This window comes from Penicillium atrosanguineum (genome assembly GCF_028827265.1).
Source record: "Penicillium atrosanguineum strain IBT 20685 chromosome Unknown utg000001l_segment0_segment0, whole genome shotgun sequence".
NCBI lineage: Eukaryota > Fungi > Ascomycota > Eurotiomycetes > Eurotiales > Aspergillaceae > Penicillium > Penicillium atrosanguineum.
Window position 1 is genome coordinate 4,317,807 of NW_026623133.1, and position 26,003 is coordinate 4,343,809.

At 49.5% G+C, this 26,003-nt stretch overlaps 10 protein-coding genes across 10 annotated transcripts; 3 read left to right on the forward strand and 7 right to left on the reverse strand.

Moving 5' to 3' along the window:
* Positions 1 to 58: 58 nt before the first annotated feature.
* Positions 59 to 1,943, reverse strand: N7443_001686 (aldo/keto reductase; the record flags this gene model as incomplete). The annotated part of the gene is made up of 6 exons (XM_056881742.1): positions 59 to 373; positions 427 to 510; positions 573 to 659; positions 711 to 854; positions 921 to 1,091; positions 1,146 to 1,943. 6 exons carry the CDS (start codon positions 1,941 to 1,943, stop codon positions 59 to 61), a joined length of 1,599 nt encoding a protein of 532 aa, XP_056746980.1.
* Positions 1,944 to 2,755: 812 nt separating this feature from the next.
* On the forward strand, positions 2,756 to 4,612 carry N7443_001687 (fungal specific transcription factor domain-containing protein; the record flags this gene model as incomplete). The annotated part of the gene is made up of 3 exons (XM_056881743.1): positions 2,756 to 2,991; positions 3,048 to 3,461; positions 3,811 to 4,612. 3 exons carry the CDS (start codon positions 2,756 to 2,758, stop codon positions 4,610 to 4,612), a joined length of 1,452 nt encoding a protein of 483 aa, XP_056746981.1.
* A 285-nt stretch (positions 4,613 to 4,897) lies between these two features.
* Positions 4,898 to 5,616, forward strand: N7443_001688 (translationally-controlled tumor protein; the record flags this gene model as incomplete). Its single annotated transcript, XM_056881744.1, has 4 exons — positions 4,898 to 4,912; positions 4,977 to 5,259; positions 5,319 to 5,478; positions 5,532 to 5,616. The coding sequence occupies 4 exons, from the start codon at positions 4,898 to 4,900 to the stop codon at positions 5,614 to 5,616; spliced, it is 543 nt and encodes a 180-aa protein (XP_056746982.1).
* A 470-nt stretch (positions 5,617 to 6,086) lies between these two features.
* N7443_001689 (putative C6 transcription factor) lies at positions 6,087 to 9,713 on the reverse strand (the record flags this gene model as incomplete). The annotated part of the gene is made up of 7 exons (XM_056881745.1): positions 6,087 to 7,110; positions 7,171 to 7,287; positions 7,337 to 7,407; positions 7,465 to 7,790; positions 7,843 to 8,860; positions 8,917 to 9,501; positions 9,558 to 9,713. 7 exons carry the CDS (start codon positions 9,711 to 9,713, stop codon positions 6,087 to 6,089), a joined length of 3,297 nt encoding a protein of 1,098 aa, XP_056746983.1.
* Positions 9,714 to 11,009: 1,296 nt separating this feature from the next.
* On the reverse strand, positions 11,010 to 13,388 carry xlnD (beta-xylosidase XylA; the record flags this gene model as incomplete). The annotated part of the gene is made up of 1 exon (XM_056881746.1): positions 11,010 to 13,388. One exon carries the CDS (start codon positions 13,386 to 13,388, stop codon positions 11,010 to 11,012), a length of 2,379 nt encoding a protein of 792 aa, XP_056746984.1.
* Positions 13,389 to 14,505: 1,117 nt separating this feature from the next.
* On the reverse strand, positions 14,506 to 17,215 carry N7443_001691 (uncharacterized protein; the record flags this gene model as incomplete). Its single annotated transcript, XM_056881747.1, has 5 exons — positions 14,506 to 15,317; positions 15,366 to 15,483; positions 15,539 to 15,818; positions 15,874 to 16,855; positions 16,921 to 17,215. 5 exons carry the CDS (start codon positions 17,213 to 17,215, stop codon positions 14,506 to 14,508), a joined length of 2,487 nt encoding a protein of 828 aa, XP_056746985.1.
* Positions 17,216 to 17,608: 393 nt separating this feature from the next.
* Positions 17,609 to 19,451, reverse strand: N7443_001692 (uncharacterized protein; the record flags this gene model as incomplete). Its single annotated transcript, XM_056881748.1, has 4 exons — positions 17,609 to 17,793; positions 17,855 to 18,054; positions 18,105 to 19,332; positions 19,397 to 19,451. 4 exons carry the CDS (start codon positions 19,449 to 19,451, stop codon positions 17,609 to 17,611), a joined length of 1,668 nt encoding a protein of 555 aa, XP_056746986.1.
* A 456-nt stretch (positions 19,452 to 19,907) lies between these two features.
* Positions 19,908 to 22,412, reverse strand: N7443_001693 (putative ATP-dependent RNA helicase DBP6; the record flags this gene model as incomplete). Its single annotated transcript, XM_056881749.1, has 1 exon — positions 19,908 to 22,412. The coding sequence occupies one exon, from the start codon at positions 22,410 to 22,412 to the stop codon at positions 19,908 to 19,910; it is 2,505 nt and encodes an 834-aa protein (XP_056746987.1).
* A 198-nt stretch (positions 22,413 to 22,610) lies between these two features.
* Positions 22,611 to 24,336, forward strand: N7443_001694 (phosphatidylinositol N-acetylglucosaminyltransferase subunit A/GPI3; the record flags this gene model as incomplete). Its single annotated transcript, XM_056881750.1, has 5 exons — positions 22,611 to 22,627; positions 22,703 to 22,734; positions 22,798 to 22,832; positions 22,905 to 23,293; positions 23,358 to 24,336. 5 exons carry the CDS (start codon positions 22,611 to 22,613, stop codon positions 24,334 to 24,336), a joined length of 1,452 nt encoding a protein of 483 aa, XP_056746988.1.
* Positions 24,337 to 24,731: 395 nt separating this feature from the next.
* On the reverse strand, positions 24,732 to 25,399 carry N7443_001695 (uncharacterized protein; the record flags this gene model as incomplete). The annotated part of the gene is made up of 2 exons (XM_056881751.1): positions 24,732 to 25,247; positions 25,307 to 25,399. The coding sequence occupies 2 exons, from the start codon at positions 25,397 to 25,399 to the stop codon at positions 24,732 to 24,734; spliced, it is 609 nt and encodes a 202-aa protein (XP_056746989.1).
* Between the last annotated feature and the right edge of the window lie 604 nt (positions 25,400 to 26,003).

Here is a 26,003-nt window from a genome sequence, read left to right on the forward strand (position 1 = left end):
CTCCATTCTTTCGCATTTTTCCGCCTATCCTAGATGATCTCATTTGACCAGTAAGATGCTATCTGTATTCCCCACCGCAGTCGCCCAAGGCCTCGAACATCTCGTCTTTCTTACTTTTGTTCAAAATGTCTTGTATCAAATTATGATCCACCGCATCCAGAGACCATCCTAGACTGGCCAAATTGTTTTGCCACTGCTCACTGACACCCATCCGTGCTCCTACAATCACCGCACCCACACATGGGAAATCCAAAACCCATCGTGTAGCGACGTTGGAGACTGTAACGCCATGTTTGCGTGCTATAGACTGAAGTGTATGGAGAAGCTCCTGGAACAGGCCCCAGCCTCCCCAACTGTTGATCATTGAAAAATACTAGAGATACAAATTAGCCAAGATCATCAATCTTTCGGAATGAGGTACCTTACTTTGCGTTGGCTTGGTGTGATGTTCTCGCTGTATAGATCCGGGGCATCTTGATCAATCCACTTCTCTGCGAGTAACCCACCGCACTGCATATCACATTGTTACAACGAGCCGAATTTAGATGAAAGACAGAATTGGTGGTACATACAAGGGTGCCGTATGTAAGAAGCTTGATTTCATGTTCTTCGCAGAATTTGGCCATCTTTACTGTTGGTCGGGAATCAATGAGAGAGAACTGCATCAGTTAGCATGGAGGCAAACAATAGAAATATACACGGCCTCTCACTTGGACCTGGTTTGTAAAAATCTTGACCCCACTGTTGACCACTCTCTGCATATTCTTGGTGTCAAAATTGCAAAGACCGAGATGCTTCACTCGAGCATCTTCTTGTATGTACCTAAGGGCGTCGATATACTGAGTATCATCGTACTGGTTTTTGATAGTCAGCAAAACCTTTCAAGTACAATCTGATTGCTTCAATTTAAATAAACCCACAAATTGCCAATGGAATTGAAGGAGATCAATCTTATCGGTCCGTAGCCTCTGGCACCGTTCGCTCACGTTGGCACGGACGGCTTCCGGGGTAACGGTCATTGGATGAAATACACAGTACTTGGTTGCAGTGAACATTTGATTTGAAAAGGCACTGGAAGCCCGGTATCGACCCTACGATTCAACGATCAGACGGTTGCCCTACATGAGAAGGGGAATGGGCCATACAAAGACTATCTCTGCGTCCCCGTAGTGGTCGGCCATGTCAAATGCAGTGAACCCATTTTTAACGTATCGAGAGAAATGCTCCATCATTTTAGATCGCGATGCCGCTCCCCATGCGGGGCTAGAAAGTTGCCACAATCCCGTAAAGACTCGAGGCAGTGCAATGCCGCTCAGATGGAATGTCTCTGGGATGGCCGAGAGATCCTCGCAAGAGAGAGCACTTGGATTTGTCGGTAATTGAGAGGCTACAGAAGGCTCAAGAAGATCTGTCGTCGCTTCGAGCCCTCTTTCTAATGGGAAAGACTGTTCGAATCTCTCCCAGCTCAGCTTACATGTCAAAAGCGACTGAAGCAAAGCATTGAGTGGCAATCGCTCTTCGGCAGAGAGTTCCCTTGTGCCAGTGACCACGAAGAGTGTCTTCTGGACAGCAGTAATGTTCTGCACAATGGCACCATCCACGGCTGCAACTTCTTGGTCGAGGCAAGTGTAGTCTTGAAGGTCCATTTCTGATACTCGCTCCACAACGTACTGAAGTAGAGGAAGAGCCTCGTAGCATAGTCCACAGCCGACCATACAGCAGACACGTTTTCGAGTCTCCTCAAAAGAGGACTTTGGCTGGAAAGGGCCATTTGCCGCTTTTTTTATTGTCGTTTTGGAAAAACGGGGAGCCGTCTCGTGAATAAAGTTTCTAGCTTGTTCTTCAAACGTTCCGGTGCAATCAGGCTTATTTGCCAGCATACCACGTAAGACTGCACGTAGACCGTCAACAGAAAGATTGGCAATGGTGGTGTCCGCCATCATGTTGACATGCGTCGACTTGGGTCTTTGAGCTGCCATCGTAAAGTCCGAGAGGTAATATCATTCAGACGAGTGTCTGCAAGAACGTTGAGAAGTTATGGCATATGCCACCCGGTACTAAAGTTGGGTTTGGTTAGCTCCCACTCGGCCTTTCAAATTGTACCGGTAATTGGAGTGGGTACACCGGCGTTTTAAATGACACTAAAGGTCGCCGAGGTCACAAAGGTCACCGGTCAAGAGTGTCAGCTTCTTATCTTGGCGAGATAAGGGTCAAGATATTGTTGGTTGAGAAGGTGCGCGGATCGATAACAAATGTGGAAGTCGCGGGGAACCCGTTAGTAATGAGCGCTAGTGACTCATTAGAACACTCACCTTCTATAACGAGGTTGAATTCGATCTCGACGGACGGACGGGATTGTTAAAATTGTTTCTTGCCCCAATTTAGATGGCTTCTCGCAGTGGGAGAGATGTGTATGGCACAACGCTCGGTAAGATGGCCCGACGACGCAGAGGAAAATCATCTGATTCTTCGACAGCATCCAATGCCTGCCTTGCTTGTAGAAAGGTGAAAATGAAGTGCATGATGGCACCAGGCGCAGCTGAATGTGACCGTTGCTCTCGGAAGTCCTTCGTTTGCGCATTTCGTGAGCATCGCCGGGGCAGAAAGCCAGGCACAAGGTATGAGAATCAAGCATTGATCGAGAGGATAATCTAATCTCATACTCCATGGCAGACTCAAGGGCAGAATCAACAGAGAAGGTCCATGCCTGAAAGACTCAAGGTCACACGGCTCGCAAGGGGACATGATATCCCCGATGTCATCTACATCAAGAAAAAAGGACACGCCAAACTTCTGGACACAATCAGAGGGTTTGCAGCCAGATGGCTTGTTGAGCCAGCAGGCGATCAAGGGAAATTTCTCGCTGCAGAATGTTCTGAGCACCAATCACATCTCTGTGACGCTCAGCGATGAAAACGCGTCTATTCCTGCAAACGATCCGGTGGTATCATGCTTGATCAATTACCAAGTCGCCCGTTCTTTATTTGAGAAGTGAGTCGATCGTCATTTCTACCTCATTTTAATAACTAATTGACACCATAAACCAGTTTCATGACGAAACTAAATCCATATGTTAGCCAGCTAGACCCCGAACTGCACTCTTTTACCTATGTGCGATATAAGTCCCCCTTCCTCTTTACAACTGTCCTGGCGGCGGCATCCAAGGCCTTCAATTCTGCCTTATACACTACGCTCCATGCACATGCCGAAGATCTATTCTCTCAATGCCTTCGCAAAGGTGAAAAATCCACAGAGTTAGTCCAGGCAATTCTTATCCTCACCTACTGGAAGGAACCCAATGATGCGCGTGCCTGGATGTCACTCGGTCTCGCCATTAGAATGGGGTCAGACTTGAACTGGCATGCATTGACGGCTCATGGAACCAACTCAACGGAGAGCGGTCAAAGAGAAGCCAGGAATGTAGAACGAACGTGGCTGGTTCTTTTTGTCTATGACCGCAGGTGAGAGCACTGTTCCACAAAACCTGGCCAATTATGCTTACCTTGACAAGCATGAGCCTGCAAACGGGAAAGCCGTGGATGATCGACAGAGGTCAATTGATCGAATCTGCAGACGTTTGGTGGCAATCCCCATTTGCTATCCCTAACGATCGGTTGCTTTGCAGCTTTGTCTCTCTTCGATTATTGGCAGCAGATGCTTTTGAATGCCTGCGACCATTCTCATCTTCGCGGGGTCAACTACTCTCGAGTCTTCAAAAGCGCATTGATTCATGGGAAAGTAAATGGACGAGAATCGTCAAAACCGGTATTTATCTATAAGAACCCTTTTGCTGAATAAATAAAATTAAAGCCACACCACAGAAACATGCCATTCGTTCTTGATTCAGTTTTATGGAGCCCACCTACGGCTACAGTTGTTTTCTCTCCCTCTTCAAGACACGATATTCAATCCGAAGGAGGGCGAAACTGCAGAGATCAAGCCTTTTTGGACTAGCTATGAAAGCGCTCTCTCCATGCTCAACCTGGTGACAGAGTTCTCGTCTCATTTGTACCTCGCTCAGGACTCGGTGCATGTCATGACCGCGTACGCAGCGATCTTTCTCATGAAGGTTGGCATAATGTGCTCTAAGCTCATGACGGCCGATATGGAATCAACTGTTTTGGGGCTAATTGACAAGGCTGCTGCCACTTTCAATGACCAGTCTGCTCCCCACGGCTCCAGCTGTACTCTACAGGCCCGGTTCCTAGAGAATCTCCTTGCTCAGTATCGCACTGCTCAAAACCGGCCGGCAGTAGCCCAGCAGCCTAGAGAGCTATCTTCGGTACCCGGAAATATCCATTATCGGGACCAGTTACCTCAACAATCCATGGCGAGTTCGGGTGTCACCCCATCTGCCCGTACCTCGTCCCAGGCGCTAGTCGCCACTGCCGCCCTAAATGACACTAGTGCACAAATTATCGCGTCCAATGACGTCTTCTTCAGCTCCAATCCAACCTCAAGCCCATCGAACGGAGCATCGCACGAAACTTCGGAGAGTCCAGAGTTGCTAGATGAGCGCCCAGATCTACTGTTTCAAGAAGAGATGTGGGTCGACATGGTCGCCAATGCGGGGTTTGATCTTCACGATGGCATCTTCTACCATCTAGAGTGAGCAGTATATATGGTACTCTCAAGAAGAATGAGATGAAATGCTATTCTATAAAAACGATAGACGACATTTCCCATCCAGATTAGCCCCGGGTGTATACTTCCCAGAAAGGCGTGCATCTGTATGGCTGAGTCAGCACCGTGAATCCAATGCAAACACGTGTGCAAACTCCCCCACCGGCCGCCACTAAAAAAAAACTTCTTTCCCCTCCTTTTTTGTTTTTCCTTTCTTCCCCTCCAACCCCATTCCTTCTTCTTCAAAGTCTTCTTTCTTTAAAAAACCGTCACCATGATTATCTACGAGGTATATCTCTCAATCTTATCGCATATCAAAGGCGCATATAGGAATCATCGGCTGATCATCACAGGATATTATCTCCGGAGACGAGGTTCTCTCCGATACCTTCAACATCAAGCCCGCCCCTGACTGCCCCATCCTCTGGGAGACCGACTGCCGCAAGTACCTCAAGAGGGCTAACGAGGACTTCACTCTCGAGGGTGCCAACCCCTCCGCTGAGGATGGCGATGATGATGGTGGTGAGGGCGAGGCCGTCATGGTCCACGACATTGAGGACCAGTTCCGCCTCGTCTGGCTCAAGCAGGAAGATGGCCTCAAGCCTTCCAAGGACGGCTTCAAGTCTCATTTGAAGAGTTCGTTATGCCTCAACTTTTACAACTCACCAATTCGACTAACCTGTTTCCTTTTCCAGCCTACCTCAAGAAGGTCATGAAGAAGCTCGAGGAGAACGGTGCCCCCGCCGAGGCCATTGCCGAGTTCAAGGCCGGTGCCCCCGCTGCTATGAAGAAGATCCTTGCCAACTACGACAACTACGATGTCTTGATGGGCCAGTCCATGGACGGTGATGCCATGTATGTTTCCATTGATCTCTATTGACTTATAGCCTGACGCTAATTCATCATAGGCACGTCCTGATTGACTTCCGTGAGGATGGTGTTACCCCCTTCGCCACCGTCTGGAAGCACGGCTTCAAGGAGACCAAGGTCTAAGCATCTGATCTTCTCGGCGAATTTTTAAAAATGCACTTGACTTGAAGAAAGCCAGCTACGAAGAAACGCGATCTCTTTGCATCCTTGCCTAGATCGACGCGGAGATTTGTTTATTCCCTCCCGCCGGGCCTTTTATCTGTTCCGGCTTTACACTTCGCATCTTCGTATCCTAATTGATCGATCCATCTGATCGTCAAGAGTAACGCCTCATGAATCGATATACTGTTATGTCTTCAATTATACCTTTCACGTAGAGATATGCGATGGCCGTAGGAGCTTTATCCATGACTCAGATTGTTATACGTTAGTATCTATGGTTGATGCCAAGATCTGCGACTGCTGCGGAGACATTGGAAATCTTCAGCCAGACTGCCTTTTTGACTCCTTTTATGTACAATGCAGGTCTTCAACCGCTGATCATTGAACTATATTACAGTTGTATTATTTTCAAGATTTCCAAAAGTTTGTTATCAACTGTATCCAGTCCAGTTGTTTGAAGAAGGTCCTTGGGGGTTCGCCGAGCCCTGGTCTGGCCAGACAGACGGGAGTCCAACATCACTTGGCGTAGTGACAGGAAATCCATTGGCCCCAAAATTGCCGGGGGTGTTTCCAGATGGAATTCCAAGGTTGGCAAAGTCCAGCCCTGCCACGGGATCCAGCTCCATAAGCTCATCGGCGACAGGAAGATGCTGTCCAAACACAGCATCCCACTGATCCCAGTCAAAGTTCAGATTAGGATCCACCATGGAGGGCGGAGTGGGGACTCCCATCGGGGGAGCAGGTGAAGCTGGATCCATGAAAGGCATTTGTGGGGAGGTATTGTTGGGGATGGCTTGCTGAGGGGGTACAGGAATGGTGGAAGTGGCAGTGGGGGAGTGGGTCACAGGGGGGCTAGCCAAAGCGGATGTGACCATGGCAGACTGAGTAGCCATATTACCTGTCTTTGAGTTGTTGACAGCTGCCGGTATGGGATTGTATTGAGTGGTCGGCAGGGAAGTTTGGTTCGGGGGAGGTGGTTGGTATGAGTATCGTAGAGGACTGGGACGGGGTGAAGCTGGAGAAACAGCAGGATTCGGAAGTAAATGGGCACGAGTCATGTTATAAAAGGTCTTGTTAAAGTCCGATAACTGCCGGTCTGGAGCCACAGATGCCGTTGCTAGTGCCGAGGGAGAATCAGGCCTTGAGTAGAACGGACTGCGAAGATTTCCTGGATCCCCTGCTGGTGACGCAATGCCAGCTTGTATTTGGTCCTGTTCGGTCCAAAGCATTTGCGGGTTGAGGCCAGCTTTTTGCCAGGCTTTCTGACGGAGACGGCGGATCATCTCCCAAGCTTCGCGTCCGCCATCCTTAAGTGGCCGTTGTGTAGAGATGCCATCTTCGCCGCCTACAACACCTCCATCGGGCCCAGACAGAGCTAAGATCCGATCAATGAACGCGCGAGACTTTGATGCTTCCGGACTATACGGTCGTTCGTACAGGTCGATGAGCATGATCCTGTCAACAGTTAGTTGGCTTCAAGAGTAATTCGCAAATTAGAAAAAGCGATTCACATACATTGTTGCATGCATGGGCTGGTGATTCCCAGGCCAGCTCCATTGGAACGGTTGGAAATCAGGGTCTGTGGCGAGCTGAATGAACTTTTCCATAAATCCATGGCAGTGACGGAGGGCACTAAAGCTGTTAGAGAAACCTTCTTGTAGATGGAAATCCCAAGACTCACCTTTGTCGTGCGGCGGGCCAAATACGGCTGCGGGCATTCTTGAGGAAAGGTTGGTATGCGACACAGAATGCCTACGATGATAAGTTAGCGAGAAGAAACGCACCGCTTCGCGCCTTGAAATGACCAACCTTGTCAATATACAGTGACAGAATAATTCTCGCCCACTTGTGGAATGAAGCATGGACTGGTGAATGGTATTGTTCCGGGCAGCCGTTGATACCTTCGCCGGGAGGCTCTGGGTCTGCAGAACTAGCCTCAATGGGAGACTTGGACATGGACAAGGCGCGACCAGAAGATCCCGGAGTACCATCTGTGGCTTTCCGATCAGGAATTCTGTCAATTATGGAGTTCAAGTTGAGCTGAAGATCGAGAAGAACTACCCGAAGTTCCTCCATGTCTCTGCGAGTCACTGGTTTCGTACCCAGCTGAATTTTCAGAATTCGGCGAACGGCACCTATTAACTGTGGTTAGCTTTATTATTTGAATGATGAATAGATCGCACTCACGGGCCATTATGTATTTGCCTCTGGCATTCAGATAAAACACATTTACCATCGACGGTCCCCCGCCAAGCAACGGATCATCAGGATTGTCTGGGACTCGCTGTTTTGTGGCCACCAGCTGCTCATATCGCTCAGCCGCCGGGGTACCGAGCAGAGTATCCTTTACTTCGCTCGTTTCACGTACATCCCAGTAGTTCTCCTCACTGACTAATGGAGGTAGCCCACTGGACATTGCCACCACACCATCCATGTGTATGATATGCCACCATAACCGGCGCCGATATTCCGCCTCGCAGGGCTCAATCCCAAATTTGGCCGGGTCACGATGTAGGCCCATGGTTTGAGCCACTCTCATCGCGAGGCTAATAAAAAGGCTGCTTGTCAGAGGCTCTTCCTCCTTGGACAGAATGGTCTGCACAATGAGATATGCGGCTAGTCCTTGCAGAGAAGGGCTTCGAGGAAAAGAGATTTTCGTCAACCAGTGAGTGACCTCCTCGCTGTAGATGTTTGATAACGGGACGCGAGAAGGCACGTTGAATTCGGCCTTGATGGTTCGTATCGATATCGTCACTGATCCTCCGTACCAGATGGCGTATAGCAGTGGTAAAAATGACGGATTCGGACAAGGTTCTCCGGAATAGCTGCTATAGTCGTACCAGTCCCAGAATGCATTGTAGAGCTTCAGGATAGTTGGTGGATGGAGAACGGGGCTAATTGCATGAATACCCGACATGAAGGCCTTGTACAGAATGTGGCTCTGGCGTCTGGACGGAACATGCTCAAGCATTTCTGGTTCGACGATTTTTTCATTTACGGTCGGGGATTCACCAGTCGGGAAGATGATCGATTGTTGGAACGAACCGCGCGGGGATCTTGATGAGGTTGCGTATGTTGAGCTGTCAATAGACTGCCTCCACGGTCGGCGGCCGTTCGTTATGAGATCGTCCTCGTTAATGACATCTGAAGATTGTTGTTCATGCGACCGGTTTTGATCTCTTAGCAGTTGATTGAGATCATTGATCTTCATATCACGTTAAAACTTTTTACCACGAACAAGAAAAATCAGAATCAGCATACCTCGTGGGAAATGTAAGCCCAGTATGTTGTTCCCACGTATCTCGATCTCCCGCCATCTTCCAGGCTAAGATGCCCGAGGTTCAGACTTCCCACTGGATCAACCAAATCTGTTGCTTGCCCAGATGGAATTGGAAACTCATCACCACTAGACTCTGGTGGAGCTCGACGTGGACTAGATTGTCGAGAAGGGTCGAATGTCTCATTCCGTGCATTTCTTTGTCGCAAATCCTGCATAAGCGCTGACTCCATACCAGCAGCCGACGCCGCCGACTGCTTCTCGGCCGCTTCGAGAGCCTGACTAGTCCCACCAATTCGTTCAATCATGTTCATCAGCTTGTCCAGTCGATTTTCGATCGCTCGGGGGTCTGGTTTTTGATCTGGCGATGACTCGGCCTCCCTTAAATGTCCATAGATTGATTGCAATTCGTGCACGTTGTCTTCCCAAGTCCTTGAGGTTCCCCTCCTTCGTTTCACACCTTGTCCACTTCGAGAAGGTGCATCGCGCTCCTCCTCCCGCTTTTGCGACGACACATCGTATACGCATTCGGCCCCGGTCTTCGCACAGTTCCCACAGATCGGGTGCACCTATGTGAGATTTAAAGTCAGCGGCTTTCCTGTATATGAGGAACCGAGATGCGTACTTTGTCGCATTTCACCTTTCGCCGGCGACAGGTGTGGCAACTGTAGCTCGCCCGATTTCGAGTAATCTGACGACCTCCGGTCAACGGGTCCCGCGCCGAGGCGCCCCCAGAGGCAATACCCGAGATCTGCTGGGCACTTGGAGGACTGGTGTCCATAGTCCCGCCGGCAGTAGGGTTCGAGCGCAGGGCTGTGATCTGTGAAGTGCGAACTGCGGATGGTCGATTGCGGGGAACGAACTCCCCAACGTTGGAGCCAATGACCGCATCCACATTATATCGACACCTGGACTACAAGGCATCAACTCGGAGTCAATACTTGTAGATTTTCCATTCCATTTAGTAGTTATTAATCGCTTCTATACTTCTTGTCCTTCGATGGTGCCGGTCAAATTTCTGTCCAAAACGGCATTTCATCAAACTTACCAGTCCAGCTACCTCAAACGGATGCCTATTCCTTTCAATCTGTACCAATGACAGCTTGAATTATCTACTGTTCGAACGAATATCTTTCCGCATTATCATTCTTAGAGGGTATGCATAATCCGAACTCGTATTGGTAGGCATCTCTCAATATAGAGGCTCCCGTCAACCTATTTGGCCTATATATACCCGTCCAATGCCTCCGCCTCCATGCCAAGCCCTCCTCAGATCGAAGCTATTCGCATTATAATTACCGATGCTGGCGCTGGGCACCTGTATCTGTGTTGCCCAAGGCCTATTTACGATACACTGGCCCATTTACGATACACTGGCAATACAACACATGCAACTTGGGCCAACAAAGCTTGGTACTGGTCGAAAGGCGTCGGTTTGATCACCTCAGACTATCAAGTGTACGATGGTACCACTGACTCCTCCAATTTCACATCTTACCATACAGCCCGATGGTCATATACTGCTGGTGTCTACCTTCATGGCGCTTCTGTTATGTATAACTATGTGGTGCGAGCCTCTACCATCTCAATTCTCTAAAAAAAGAAATTGAGCCTAATGAACAGCCATGTTCCCATTCTTGTAATGCCCCGCCGACTTGGAAGACACGTCTTGATGGGTTACTCTCCACCACTAATGACTTTTTCCCATCAACGAGTCTAGCCAAAACGTGATGTAAGAGCCTCTCTGTGAATGTATCAGCGGCTGCAACACAGATCAACTGTCCTTCAAAGTCTATCTCTCGATGGCTAGCGGATGTCACGCAATTCGCACCCTATACGTACAACACGATCATGACCAAGCTCCGGGCTACGGCGGAGGCCGCTGTGGCACAATGCCAGGGAGATATTCCAAGCCCTTGAAGCATCCAGAGGCCTTGGCTACTTCAGAAAGCCTCTTAGCACGAAGTTATTTGAGTTAAACTGGTTCATTGTTCCATACATCCACACTATGGAACTATTTAACAGAGTTATGCAAAGCATATCGATACATGTATTTTTACCTGCTCAAAGTTCAAGATCACGCAGGAGGGATCTGTTGCTCATCCAACGGCCACTTTGAGATGACTGTCTCATCTCCAGTCAAGGTAAATGACAAGACCACCGATCTCTCATTATTCAGGGCCAACTCGTATTTTCCAGGATAGACAATGCGGTTGCCTAGGGAGTCGGTGCGGGCAACGTTATCCAGCGAGACAGGGATAGCCATTGCCTGGGAGGAGTGAGACTTCAAAGAGCCTAGCCGGTCGAAGCCAACTAGCCACTTGTTGGGAAGAGGCTTCGGCCCGGCAGTTGTATTGGCAAACAGCATGGCTGTGTAGTCTGAGAGAACACTTCCCGTATTGGTGACAGACACAGTGAAGTTCAAGAAGGGCAGCTGCTCCACCGCATTGTAGCCTTCGTGAGATCGCGACAAAAGGTCAACGATATCATAAGAGCTTCCATTGCTCAAGCTTCTTGACCGTGCAAGCGAGACCTTGAAGGTTGTGTAGAATAGGCCGTGTCCAAACTCGAAAACAGGCTTCCCAGTATACCAAATGTAAGTTTGGCCAGGATTATCTCCGCTAGGACGAAGATTCATATCCGTGGCGGGGAAATCCAATGCATACTTCGCTGGGTACTGAGTTGTTGTCAGTCGACCAGCGGGCGCGCGTTTTCCGGTGATGATATCCAGAAGAGCCTGTCCGCCGGACTGACCCGGGTATCCACCCCAGACGAGAGCGTTGACATTCTTGTTGGTCTGGAGAGATGAGGAATCAACCTGACCACCACCCATTTGCAGAACAATCACTGGCTTGCCCAGTTCGCTGAGTTTTTTAATGAGCTGAAGCTGATTTCCTGGCCACGTAATGTTGGAGCGGTCCATGCCCTCTGCTTCAACGGTATTGTCAATGCCTCCTGCGAAAATGATTGCATCTGATTTTTTGGCGGCAGCGATAGCTTTGGCAAAGTCGGTGGTGGATTCTGATGAGATATTGGTGCCGAATGCATAGTTGACCTCCAAGCTCGAGGCTTGGAGAGCCGCCAGCGGACTAATTAGGTAGGGAGCGTCTCCGTAATAATTTCCTTGCATCTGCTCGGTAGCGTTGCCCCACGGTCCAACCAATGCGACACTACTGATGTTGCTGGACAGAGGGAGGGTTCCATCGTTCTTGAGCAGAACAATACCCTCCACGGCGGCCTCATATGAGATGTTCCATGCGTCGGTCGAGACAACGTCAGACCAATCAAGATTGCGATATTCGCTACTGTTGCCGTCAAAGTAACCCAGACTCATGAGGTTAGAGTAAAGTCTGACGACTCCACGCTCGATCTCGCTCCGGGAAATCTCGCCCTGGAAGAACGATTCATTCAAGTAGTACTGATAAGATGTTCCGCAGTCAATGTCAGTTCCAGCGCGCATGGAGTCAGCTGCCGCACTGGAGACATTGTGAGCATACTCGTGTGGGTTGAAGACGTTGTAAACCGCATCACAGTCAGATGAGACGTATCCATCGTCCACAAAGTCCCATGTGTCTCGAAGCAGGGTCTGGAGGAAGAACGAGTTGGCCGAGCTTGGAACGCCGTTGACGGCATTGTACGACGACATGACGCTGTGTACCCGCGCATCGCGAACGGCAGTGAGGAATTGAGGAGTGAAATACTCCGCCAGATCCTGCTGGGTAATGTTCAGGTCGTTACCCAGGCGGGAGTGGTTACCCCAGTTCTCGATGTCATATCCAGCGTAGTGCTTAGCGGTGGCCACGAGCTTCAAGTGCTCCGGGTCAATTCCACCTTGCATACCAGTGATGTATTCATAGGCATAAGCCGAGCACAGGCAGTAGGCATCCTCGCCCGGGGTCTCCTGACCACGGCCCCAGACGGGATGGCGGAAGGAGTTTATATTGGGCGCGTAGGCATCCAGGCCATACCGACCAACGTTGTTGAATGCGCGACCCTGAGTCGAGATAATGCCACCAATTTGGTTAATCAAGGTGCGGTTCAGGGCGGCCATGGACAAAATGGGGGACGGGAACGAGGTGGCCCAACTGTAGTCGCCCGAGTCCGAGAAATTGGCACGATCCAATCCATGAAGACCTTCACTCCAAACTTGATATGGAGGTAGACCGAGTCGAGGAATTGCTGGAATGTTGTTACCAGTGCTATTCACCAGCTCTTCGAGTGTAAACATAGAAACAAGAGCCGCTGCACGGTCATGAGGTCTTGCCGAGGTGTCGCACACCAAGGTCTTGCTCAATGGGCCATTGGAACAGTCAGGGAAGGAAAGATCAATGGTCGCGAGAGTCTGAGCATCGAGATCGGGTTGGGGCTCCGTCGAATAGTCCACATAGGTGGCATTGGCCTGGGCCAACGCCGCAGTCGGCGCCAAAGCCGCTAGCAAGAACAATGCAGCAGACATTGTTGAGATTGCACTTGATATTTTCCATTCATGGATTCCTTCGCAATTTATACCCCCTGGCGCAGGTGCATACCGGTCTGCAAACCGGCTATGACCAGATCCCCAAACTCCGGGGGAATCAACAATTTCTCCACATCAACACCGAACTCGGCAGGTCCCGCAGCCGATCCCGACGCTTTGCCGGAGTCTTCCACGCGGGGATTCTCCGGACTTCACTGGAATCTTGCTATTTAGCCTGAATCTGGTGATGACGCTGATCGGATATTGAAATCGGTCGGCAAAACATCGGCTTATGTCCTTTGAACTAGCACTGCAGTTTGCTATCAACACGGCCCAGACCGACTTCGATAATATTCTAAGGGGCCGATGCAAACATGTTTACTTCAAGCAGTCACACTCCTCACTTATGTCCATCAAATTGAAGCCCTACACTGGTAAGGCTCTATTGTCGATGTCACTACGCTACGCAGCCAAGGTGGTCCTAAATGGCCCCAAGTAATCATTAAATTAAGTTGACAAATTCAGGCTGAACACTGTTTTCGCGGCCTATGTTTGCTTTTTGTCTAACCTGTTTTCGTAACCCCTCCCATGCACGAACGTATAGTGACGGTCGGAGCTTCGAGTGGTCTAATACGCCTTCTCCACTGTCAAGGTTCTCTTCGGATGCTTCACCGAAAAGAGAGACATCGGCTTAATAATGTCCCTGATAATTATTCTGCTTGCAAGGTCTGGATAATTGGCGCTCCTTGAAATGTTTATTTTTGATGGTTTTGTGCCTATACCCGGAAGATACGGGTAACTTAAATGGGCCTACTCCTGTTATGCTCTAGGCCCTTTGCATTTTCTTGCTAGGCATGTCTCTAGACGTTTAGACAGCTTTGTGTCCCTTTCCAAGAACTTCTTATATACGACTCTCCGAGTATTATACGCTCAAAAATGTCATGGTCGATGTCCAAGCCCACGTATATTTTCCTTACCCTGACTGTACAGCTAAGTTGCTAGGCATTCTGCCGCGATTCATTCTTAATTAGTGGTTTGGTAAAAGGGGTTGCTTTCCCACAAATTTGTTGCTTGAATGATTCTTACTCAATTCGGAGAATGCCGGGTCCTGCATTAACTAATACGCAATCTTGAATACCCAGGCGAATCGGTCAGCGGCTGCAACATCCTTGCTGATAGACAATGTCAACGAGCCATTGCTGTCCTTTCTGCTCGGCACGACTGTTCCGTGCATCTTCCCTCCCACGACAGTGACCTTGTCACCATGCACGTAGGGGATTGGACTCGAAAAGGTCATAGTGCCGTTAGGTCTGGCGAGGGTCTGGATATAAAATGCTTCAAGCGACGTAGTGAATCTGACATTGTCCCCTTCCTCGGGGGTAACGAACCAGTAGGTAGTGTTGAAAATGGCCTCAGCATGGCTTTTGATCCAAGTACCAGCCTGTCGCAGATGCCTTTGCTCCACGTCTACAATGGTTCCATCTGCAGTTGGACCAACGTCGAGAAGTAAGTTTCCGTTCTTGCTGACGATGTCAACGAGCTGGGTCACAATCGAAGAGGCATTCATATAGCTCGCCAAAGGTGTAGCTCGATTGTATCCATAGCTGTAGGGATCCATTCCTAAGCTGCTCTCCCATTTGCGAACCTGTACTCCGTCGTAGGAAGCATATTCTGGTGTATCAAAATCGCCCGGAAGACCACAGCGGGAATTCATGACAACTTGGCGGTTTTCCTTGGCCGCCCGATTGAACCATTTGGATGCAAACTCAAGAGTCCGATTGGGTCCACCAATGTCACACCACATAATCTCCGTACCCATGTCGGCTAAGGTGTTCATTTCGGGAAGCATCTTGTCGGCAATATAGTCATTGACCGGCACCCATCCCGTATACGGTAGAGTCTTGTTTGTGAAAGGGTTTGTGGCGTTTCCTAGAGAATGTCAGCATAGCTCGGGAATTTTTCTATTGATAAGATTACCCCCCGGCCAAGTCGAAAAGCCATATTTCTTATAATCGGGATTAAACCACTCCGGTAGGGAATAGTACACCGCACGGTGGAGTTGTGGCTGGTACCTTTTTGACGCATCGAAGAGTTCCTTTATCAATATTTGTAAGTACCATTTTAATGACGATGGATCACTTTGAACTCACCTGGATCAGGTTTCTGTGTGGTTTCATAGCTACAGAAGTTCTCTTCGTCACATTCTCTGGAAGATCAAACAGCGCATACCCTTCGTGGTGCTTGCTGACTTGAACGAAGTAATTGGCACCGGCATCGGCAAAGAGATCTACCCATTCTTTTGGATTCCAGGCATCCACAGTGAAATTTTGAATGAAATCGTCGTATACTACATTCGGTCCGTATTTCTTCAGATGATAGTCGTATACATCAGTTGGATAGTTCGGCCCCTGGCCAAGCCACCACCAATACCTAGTGAATTTGTCAGTTAAAGTTCAAAGATCATTTAGAAATGCTATTCAATCACCATTCTGCATAGTTTTCTTTGGATCCCGTATTTCCCCAGGCAGGTACCGAGTAAATTCCCCAGTGAATGAAAATCCCATACTTGGCATTGTTATACCAGGCTGGCGATTCGTGACTGTAAACCGACTCATAGGTAGCCTCATAAAGACCAATACCATAGGTTGCCTGGAATGTATACTTGACAGATGCAACATTCCGACCCTTGATAACCACAGTGGCTGGGCCAGTATTTCCGGGTGTCGCTCCTTCGCGGTTTCGAACACCAACCTCAACTGTGGCCTGATCACCGGGTCCGAGACGATGGATCACACCTTCTGTCACAGTTTCAAGACCTGGAGACTCAATTTGAACACGCACACTATTATTCCGTAGAGCAAACGAAGATCCAAAGTTATTAACGAGAACCTCCACGATTTGTACTTTGTCAGTACCCTCCATCCACTTCTGGGTTGAGCGGGCATATTGTGTCTCCAATTGGATTGATTGCGAACTGTGGTTCAACACTGGTAGCATCGACAATGCAAATACATGAAGCTTGGTTTCAACAGAAGCTCCTCCTGGAGAAGTCGATGACCCGGATGAGGACTTGGGGAAAGTCAATGAGACAAGCTCTCTCGAGGAGTCGAGCCAATTGATGGTTTGGAAGATGTTGGATCTATTGAAGTTGGTAGTATTTTCAGTCAAGTAAGATGAAAAGACCAAGTCTCCTCCGGCAGGATATGGCCAGTTCCACCAAGCTGGGACCAGCAACGGTCCAGTGGTGTTGGTTCCATCGGCATATTTGGCGGTTACCGAGCCAGCTGCCATTCCTGACTCTGAAGAGGCAAGCATCTGGTAGCTAAAGTATTTACCACGGGGTACTTTGAGCTCCTGACCTTTTAATAACATATTGTCGTAGCCTGAGCGATTATATGCTGAGAAGCGATAATTGAATCCTCCGTATGAAAATGTCTCGGGTGGCATTTCTGCTGCTGGGTAAGAGTCTAGGTAATACGCGTCAATCACGTTTCATTTTGGTCTTTCGCGATCACCATTGAGGGCTACTCACTGCCATCACCATCGAAGCTCGATTCATTAGGCTTCATTCCAAATGCACGATTATTGAACCAAGGCCCCAAGTCCACAGCAAAGGAGGCATTGAATCCAGAAAGCTCTTGGAACTCATTTTGGGGTTTAAATATAACCGCTCCAGTGACAGATATCGAAGCGAAAAGCCCAAAGAGTATTTTTCTCGTGACTAGCATGGTAAGGTTGTGAGGAAATAGCACCTTCAGGAACAGCAAGTGCAGAGGCGACACGGCATCGATATACAACTTATCAGACTTTGATGGTAACGGTGCCATTTCCCCGCAGAAGCGGAGTCTGGAAGATTGTAACACTGACTACATAATTCCTATCGGTCGGGTATTTAATTTTGATTGGGAGATTCATTGCTGATCGGCTAAAACCAGTTGATCGGCGTGCGGAGGCGCGGTGTTTTCGCCGAGGCAACTCCGAGCCCTGAATATGTTCTACGGAGCAGTACAGCCGGACCAAGGAGACTATCTGAATGAGCTAGAACAAGTTTTTCTTAGCTCACAGACATTTCTTCGAGCGTCTTTCTGGACTTCTTTTGGGCCCTTCTCAGAGTATCTTGTTGAATGTTTCTCTGAACATGCCTGGACGGGTAGTCATGGCAGCTTGTTAAACCAATTTGCAATATGTTCTTAGTATGCAATGCTCGACTTCTAGGACTCTTATCGACCGGCATCAAAATCACTGCTCTGCTCCACTTGCTCCACAGCTCCCTTCTCGTTGGCCTCTCCCAGGATTCCGCCCTGTTCATTCAACTTTTGAATAAAGTTCCTTTCCGCTCTCCAAGCCAGGCAACTATCGCTCGAAAAGAGAACGTCAAGTTGCTCAAGGTGGCGATTTGCAGTTTCTGACAGTTTCAGTAAGTAGATCAATAGACTATAAATAGGGGAAAGGGTCAAGAGACTAACCGACATAGAAGAGATATATAGGAGCCAGCAACGACAGGTTGATCAGAGCGAACAGAATGAAAACCCAGAAGCCAATTGCCTGAATAAGATATGGAATGATCATATTAATAGTGCCTCCCGCGATGGAAAAGGCGAAGGTCGCCAATGCGGTACCTTTGCTACGGCTTGCGAGGGGGAACACCTCTGTCGGATAAACCCAGCTGTCACACAATTAGCGTCAAGCGAGGGTGGGGTGCCTTGGATACCTTACCAGGTTGTCAACCAAGTACTGCCATATATGAAGGTATAGATATATAAAATTGCTGCAACGCCAGAACCGAATTTGCTGGCCATTGCCGGATCACTGTCTTTATGAGCAATTGTCTCGTGGGAAAGCACGCCTCCAACGGCCAAGACGATCCCCATAAGAAGACATCCAATCAGCATCAACTTGCGTCGACCAACTCGATCACACAGATAGATGGATAGTGCCAGGCTGGCAATATATCCAAACCAGTTACCTCCTGCCAGTAGGGCGGGTTTGTCTCCGGTAAATCCTGACAAAGCGAACATATTTGGAGCATACACCGCGATGAAGTCGATCCCAGTCAGTTTCTGCATAACCTGTACACCAGATCCCAGAATGACCCGTCGCCGGGTATGTAGCTTATCCTTGGTGAAAAGCATACTGTAGAAGCTGTGCGATGTGGACGTGGCTTCGGCGCGGATGGCAGCAACGATTTCCTCCATCTCGGTCTCAATCGCCTGCTCTTCAGTCTTGATGCGACACTTCTCTAACACTGTCCTTGCTCCCTCCAGGTCTCCAATCTTGGCCAGATGTCGAGGTGATTCTGGATAGAAAGGAGCCGCGATCAAGATAAAGATCAGAAAGATGATCTGGAAACCGAGAGGAAAGCGCCATGCAAAGGACATTGTTTGGGTCTTGAGGCAGCCATACTCCATCCAGTATGCAATCGTAGATCCGACCATTGCGAGCGTAAATTGAACCGCCACAAATGCACCTCGCAGGTGAGGGTCTGCTAGCTCGGATGTCCAGACGGGGACTATCGTGTTCAGATGGCCACATCCCACACCGCTAATGACTCGCGCAAATGCGAGCCAAGTTATGTTTTGTGCTGATGCCAACAGAGCGGCACCAACAATCCCCCATAAACAACCCAGCTGGATTGTCTTCAAGCGACCGATGGAGTCGGCGACATAGCCTACGATCAACGCACCGATGGCAAAGCCTCCAAACCATAAACTGACTAAACCACCGATGGCTGCAGCATCGCGATCGCTTCCACTGGCCACACCCATACGCTGCATATAATCGTCGTTGTTGTTGACTTGACTCATCACTGCTGTGTCGTATCCGAAAAAGAGAATGGCGCATCCCGAAAAGAGGAAGATGGCATAGGTCATCGCCCTACCCTGAAGTTTCATGCATCTCGACGGTGAGAATCCTCCAGGAATATATCGTGCAAATAGAGGTTCCGCTGAAATTGTGTATTAGAAGGAGTCATGAGAAGAGAGGAGAGGAGTAGACTTGAATGCACGTACGTCGGAACATCGACTCTTCACCAGGTACTATGACAACTTTTTCGAGTTTATCCATCCTTGCTTCGTTGCCAAGAAGTCATACAGGATGAAATGAGCTTGGCAGAAAGGGTCGAGGGCCCTTGACAGTCTTGTTTCTTCAACTCTTCGACTTGGACCCCTTCTCGGACATACTCCGAAGCATGTCTCCAGGCCCCAGATTCGCCTCCCCCAGACGCGACCCACTTTCTCCGCTTCAATTCGGGATTTCGGGCCACTCCTGCCCGAAAGCTGCTTACTTCTATAGCATGCGGCGTATCTTAAGGTTAAATTCGTCTTACTGATGGTTGAAAAACGGAACAAAGCCGAACAGGATCGGCCTGTTTGCGAAGTATGCAGATACGTCATGAGGATAAGCTCGTTCATGATACTCGTATGGTTAATCATATTGTACAGTTGGATAAAAGACGCTATGCACGCAACGATATGCGCGTAGGATATTCGTGACATGTATTTGTCAACTTCACTCTCACTCTCACTTGGACTTGGACTTGGTTGCCCCGCCCATCTTGACCTCCTTCTCTAGCTTCTCCAAAGCAGCTCCGTAACCCTTGAAGGTCGTCGAGTTCTTGTCGACCTTCACATTCACCCGATCAATGCCGGACGAGCGTGTAATTTGGCCATCGAGGTTATTCACGATTTGGGTAGAAAACCAGCGTCCCTCATGGTGAGCAACCAGAGTCCAGGCGGATCCACTGCGACCAGCCCGGGCAGTACGTCCGACGCGGTGGACATAGGTGGTGATGCTGTGGGGAACATCGTAGTTGACAACGTGCGTCAGCGACTCCAGATCAAGACCACGAGAAGCACGATCCGTAGCGATGATAATCGAGATTCCGCCTCGTCGGTAAGCAGACAGAGTCTTACGAGAGGCCGCAGACTTGTTAGATTTGACAATGACCCCGATCTGCTTGGCAAGCGATGGCTTGGTCAGAGTGATGAGGCGAGCAAGTCGTGATGCGGACTCGGAAGACTTGGTGAAGACGAGAACAGTCGAGCGAGGTGTATCCGACTTTGCAGGGGGATCGGCTTCCTCATCAGAATCACTTGATGAGTCGCTTGAGGAATCAGTATCTGAGTCAGAATCCGAGTCCGAGTCATCAGAGGAATCGGAGTCAGACGAATCTTCATCGGAGCTGGTATCATCGCTGTCTTCCGAAGTATCGCTGTCGGCGTCATCGGTGGTAATGCTCGCTGCGGCGATCTTTATGTGTGATTCAAGAAGATGCAGCAAGTAAATAGGCTTGTGAGCGCCCTCCGCAACAGGAACCATGTATTCGTGCAGAGTTGGCGGCAAGTCGTAAGAGGCGTCTGCTCTGTCGGCGGAGAGATCAGTGGCCTCGGAGGTATTCTCAGCCCCAACCACGACCATCTTGGGATTTGCCAAGCGCAATGAGTTGAGCTTAGAAATATCACGGGTCATGGTAGCACTGAGAATAACCTTTCGCGGTGGTTTGGCAGCCATGGAAAGCTTCATGTCGGACAAAAACTTGCCACAGGGACCGAAAGTCTCAGGGGCCTGGCGAGAGTCCAGTGAGCCCATCACGACATCAACCCAATCTTGGAAACTCTCGTTCAGTAGACGATCGGCTTCATCGATTACGAGCCAATCCAGATACTTGAGAGTGAAACCCTTGGTGTAACGGATGTGATCCACCAGTCGGCCAGGTGTGCAGATAAGGATATCGACATTGGGCTCAAATCGCTGAATATGGCCCGGGAGGTACTCATTGGTACCGAGTGCTTCGTTGACGCAGGCTTCAAGATCGAAGTCAATCCAGTCGCCCCCCTGTAGGCCTGGGTTCTGTCGCTGAGCGACTGTGGCTGGGTTGTACACTTGATCCACTCGCATGAGAAGCTTTTGCTCATCTTTGATGGCCACATTACCCACGGCACTTCCGATGCGAAGTCCGGATCTAGTGGCAAGAAGTTCACATGATTCACGTGCCTGTCGCACCAGCTCTCGAGTGGGGACCACGATCAGTCCCCGCAGTCTTGACGCGGGAAGAGCTTTGAGGGAGCTAACAAGCGGGAGTACGTAGGAGAGGGTCTTTCCGGAACCGGTGGCTGCGGAAACACAAACATCACCGGGGTGGTAGTTGTTGTTATTGTCAAGAAGGAGCGGGATGACAGCGGACTGCACAGCAAAAGCTTCCTTGTAACCGCGCTCTTCAAGGATGTGTAAAAGGTCGGACTTGATGCCAAGATCGGAAAACTTGGCTCGCTCTTTGGTCGATGTCCGTCGTGGATTTGCCAGCCATTCTGGTAAAGACGAATATGTCGGTAGAGCCTCGAGCTCCTCAGGATTCTCAGGCTGGGGCAATGGTTCAAGGCCCTTCGCAAAGACAGGCTCGGCTGTCTCTTCCTCGGGCTTTTCAATCTCAACCTTGGCCTTTTTGGCCTTTGTAGCGGCAGCGGTCTTCGTTCGCTCGAATTTGGACAAAAGCCCGGCGTGCTTATTCTTCGTAGACTTCTCCTCGGCGGGCACTTCTGCTTCATCAGCACTTGAAGGCTCCGAGCTCACAGATGCAGTTTCGTCAATCGGCCCAGAGTTCTTCTCAGCGCTCTTTCGTTTGCCATTTTTTGACTTCTTTCCCGCTTTATCCTCGCGGTCGTCCGAGTTTGTAGCAGGCGTCTTGCGGCGCTTGGCCGAGACAGTACTTTCTTTCCGGGTCGATGCCGGTGAATCTTCACCTTGAAGCCTGTCCTTAAGCTTCGATCGCTTTTTGACGCTACCCTCATCGACGGACTGGATTTCACGCTTCTTAAACTTTTTGGTGGGCGTTGGCGTGCTTGTAGTGGTGGCTTCGACATCTCGCTTTCGCTTCTGAGTCTTGCCAGAGGTGGGGGTGGAGGTCATTTTGGTCGCATCGGGCGCAGCCTTGAATCCGGCCATTTTTTTGAGCTGCATTCCTCGGGATTGACACTCGACTCGACGGGAGTTTAGTTTTTTGCGCTTCACCGACGATTTTGCCGGCATATGGTCGGAGTCACACACCGCCCAGTCATCTCTAGGTTCACCGCCCGGCAGTATCCCTCGAGCTTCCTCACTTGCGATCGAGTGTGCACAATGTTCACAGTGGCCAGCGCAATTCTTTCGTCATGGGAAGGATGCTGAGTGTGAGGAGCATCTGGAAGTCATCGAAAGGATCGCTGCCTAAGAGCCAGAGCCGCCAAAATGCCTTATAACATTGCGTGAGTCCTGAACGCGCCAAGCACCGTGATGATCACAATAGACTGACAATGGTTTCTGTTTTTCTATGGAGACAGTATGGTCAGTGATTTCTTCTTTCCTCAATCAGGTAAGTCAGAATAGTCCCAAAAGACGACAATAGGTCTAGGTTCGGGATACTGACTTTTCCCAGGGGGAATCGAGAGTCACATCTACCAATTGTCCTCCGTATGCTGCCACACCCTCATCCTCGCGATCCCACTTCGCCAGTGCCTTGAGCGCATTCTTACCATCATATAGAAATTAATCGATCGTGGACACAAAGTGATCATCATCACTCACGCATACAAAGGCCGGACAGGGGTGCGCTACCTCACCAATGGCTTAAAGATCTACCATGTCCCCTTCTTCGTCGTTTACCGCGAGACGACTTTCCCTACCGTCTTTTCATTCTTTCCCATCTTCCGCAACATTGTTATTCGGGAACAAATTGAGATTGTCCACGGCCATGCCAGTCTCAGTAGCTTCTGTGGAGAAGCTATTCTTCATGCGCGGACAATGGGTCTGCGAACTGTCTTTACAGACCACTCTCTCTTTGGATTTGCCGATGCAGCTTCAATCCTTACCAACAAGTTACTCAAGTTTACTCTCAGCGATGTCGATCATGCGATCTGCGTCAGCCATACATGGTATGTAGGCTGATGAACCATCTAACGATCGCCTACTAACTAGCTTATAGCAAGGAAAATACAGTTCTTCGAGCCTCATTAGATCCTTTGATGGTATCCGTCATTCCCAATGCCGTCGTTGCAGAGAATTTCCGTCCATTATCATACACCCCCGAGCCCTCGACCAAATCCCAACCTCCCCCGCCGATACACGACTTTCCCCAACACCAATTGGGCCCGACGACACCATTACGATCGTGGTGATCTCCCGTCTCTTCTACAACAAGGGCACAGATCTTTTGATCGCGGCGATTCCGCGAATTCTTGCTTCCAACCCGAACACACGCTTCATCATTGCGGGCTCCGGGCCCAAGGCGATCGACCTAGAACAGATGCTGGAACGGAATGTGCTCCAGGATAAAGTTGAAATGCTTGGCTCGGTTAGACACGAAGAGGTGCGAGATGTTATGGTTCGAGGCCATATTTATCTTCATCCCAGTTTGACAGAGGCATTCGGTACGGTTATTGTCGAAGCCGCGAGCTGCGGGTTGTATGTGGTTTGCACCAGAGTTGGTGGTATTCCCGAGGTTCTACCCCAACACATGACCACGTTCGCTAAACCAGAGGAGGATGATCTGGTTGTTGCAACCAGCAAGGCTATCGCCGCTTTGCGCTCGAACAAAGTGCGAACAGACCGTTTCCATGATCAGGTCAAGATGATGTACTCTTGGCGAGACGTGGCTCAGCGCACTGAGCGGGTCTACCAAGGCATTACCGGCGATATCAGCCCGGAAGAGTTCTACGGCTACTACCCTGGTCAGGGGTGGGAAGCCAGTGGAGATCGAGTACGCAGCTTCGCACTGATTGACCGTTTGAAACGGTACTACGGCTGCGGTGTCTGGGCAGGCAAATTGTTTTGTCTATGCGTGGTCATTGACTTTTTGATTTATGTCTTCCTCGAGATGTGGTTTCCCCGGGCGAACATCGACATTGCCAGAAGCTGGCCAAAGAAAAAGCCAGCAGAAAAATCTCGTGTATCGACTACCGCCCAGAGTAGTCGGTGAAAGTCGGAGGGATGACTCGCTAATCCGGCACCATGAACCACCTGTACATAAACCGAACTCATATAACATATGCCTAATACCTCAGCCGAAAAGCTGCTTTTGGGGAAGAAATATTATTCAAGTTTTCCTACACACTTTCATTTCCAAGTTGTTTCAGGATTCGCAAGATTTCAACTCGTCATACCAAAGTAGCTATGTAGCTAGGCATCTTCAATTATCTTCTATCTAAATCGAAAAAATAGTGTGCAAGGCTTTAAGTTACATCAAAAGCTTCATTCCTTTATGCATTGATACACGTTCAAGCGCGCTCGTCTAAAAAAAAACACTGAATTCGTTTAATACCCGGAGTCATATAGCGCAAAACCAAATTTGTTCAGAACATCATTATAATACATCTATTTCTTTTCACGCTGAGTGCGAGGCTCGTACTTCCACTCAGAGTCCAAAGTCTCAGCCCCTTCGGGCTCCATATCCTCGGCGGCACGATCAGCCTTGTTGCCACGGGTACCAGCGTTGGCACCCTCCTCTCTCTCCAGACCACGCTGGTTGACAAACTGGCGCTCGAGGCCACGGTGCTCGTGGGTTGCACCTACACCCCCCAAGCCGGAGGATTGCTTCTTTCGACCGTGGGCGCCATCATGGGCAAGCTCAACACCAGACTGGCCCTGCAGAGGCTTACCGAGACCGGTGTGAACGTCTTGGGAGGTGGCACCCGTCAAAGTGTCGGCGGGAGAAGTGTAGGTGGACTCCTTGCCGTGTGCGCGGAGGACATTGGGGTTGTCAGCCTGACTGCCGACTTCGTTGGTATTCGAAGTGTAAGAGTTGCTAGCAGGAGCAGTGCCAGGAGGGAAAGACTCCATGTGGTATTCGGGACGCTGGTCGGCCTCGTTAACCTTGACACCGGGCTTGTGCTACATGATGTTAGTCTTTTGCCCTATAAACCACGGTGAACATTGAATTTAAGACTTACACCCTTGTCTGTAATGGGTCCCTCGCGGGCAATAGAAGGCTTGAAGCTGCCCTGCTGATGGGTGACGGACTCGACGTTGTTCAAAGTGCTCATACTGAAGGTTGGGAATGATGTAGATGGGCGTTAGAAATATTTGAGTTGAGTAGCAATGGAAATCGGAGAGGCTTTTATAGCTGGGTCATTCCGCATCTATTAGTCTGACCTTGCTCCTTCAGTGTCATTCACTCCATCCTAGAGGTCATTCATTATCTTGAATGTATACTACGACATGACGTCAAGTTGACGGCACCTGAGGCTATTGCGACCGGGATTTCACTGGCAAGTGAAAGTAGGAGGATAATCCCCTGTGGATCTAATGATACAGATTGTAGGTCATGTCCACGTTTCATTGATCGATCCAATTGTTGACGTCGAGGTTCTGGGTGCAGCTCATCAGGATAATCTACGGTCCGTGACATCAAAAAGTGGAGATACAGAAATTTGGACGATTGCATGAAGAAATGGCAATACTTGCGGTATTTCCTTGATTTTCGACCCAGTCAATAGTCATTATTCAAGCGAGAACTAACACAGTCACCTTGCTCATTCGTGTCGGGGGCTTCTGTTGGAGAAGCGCTGATGGCCTAGAGACCGGGGCCTCTGAACCCTGGAATTATTCTAGAAGTAGTGCTCAAAAGTTGGAACTACCTTCGATCTA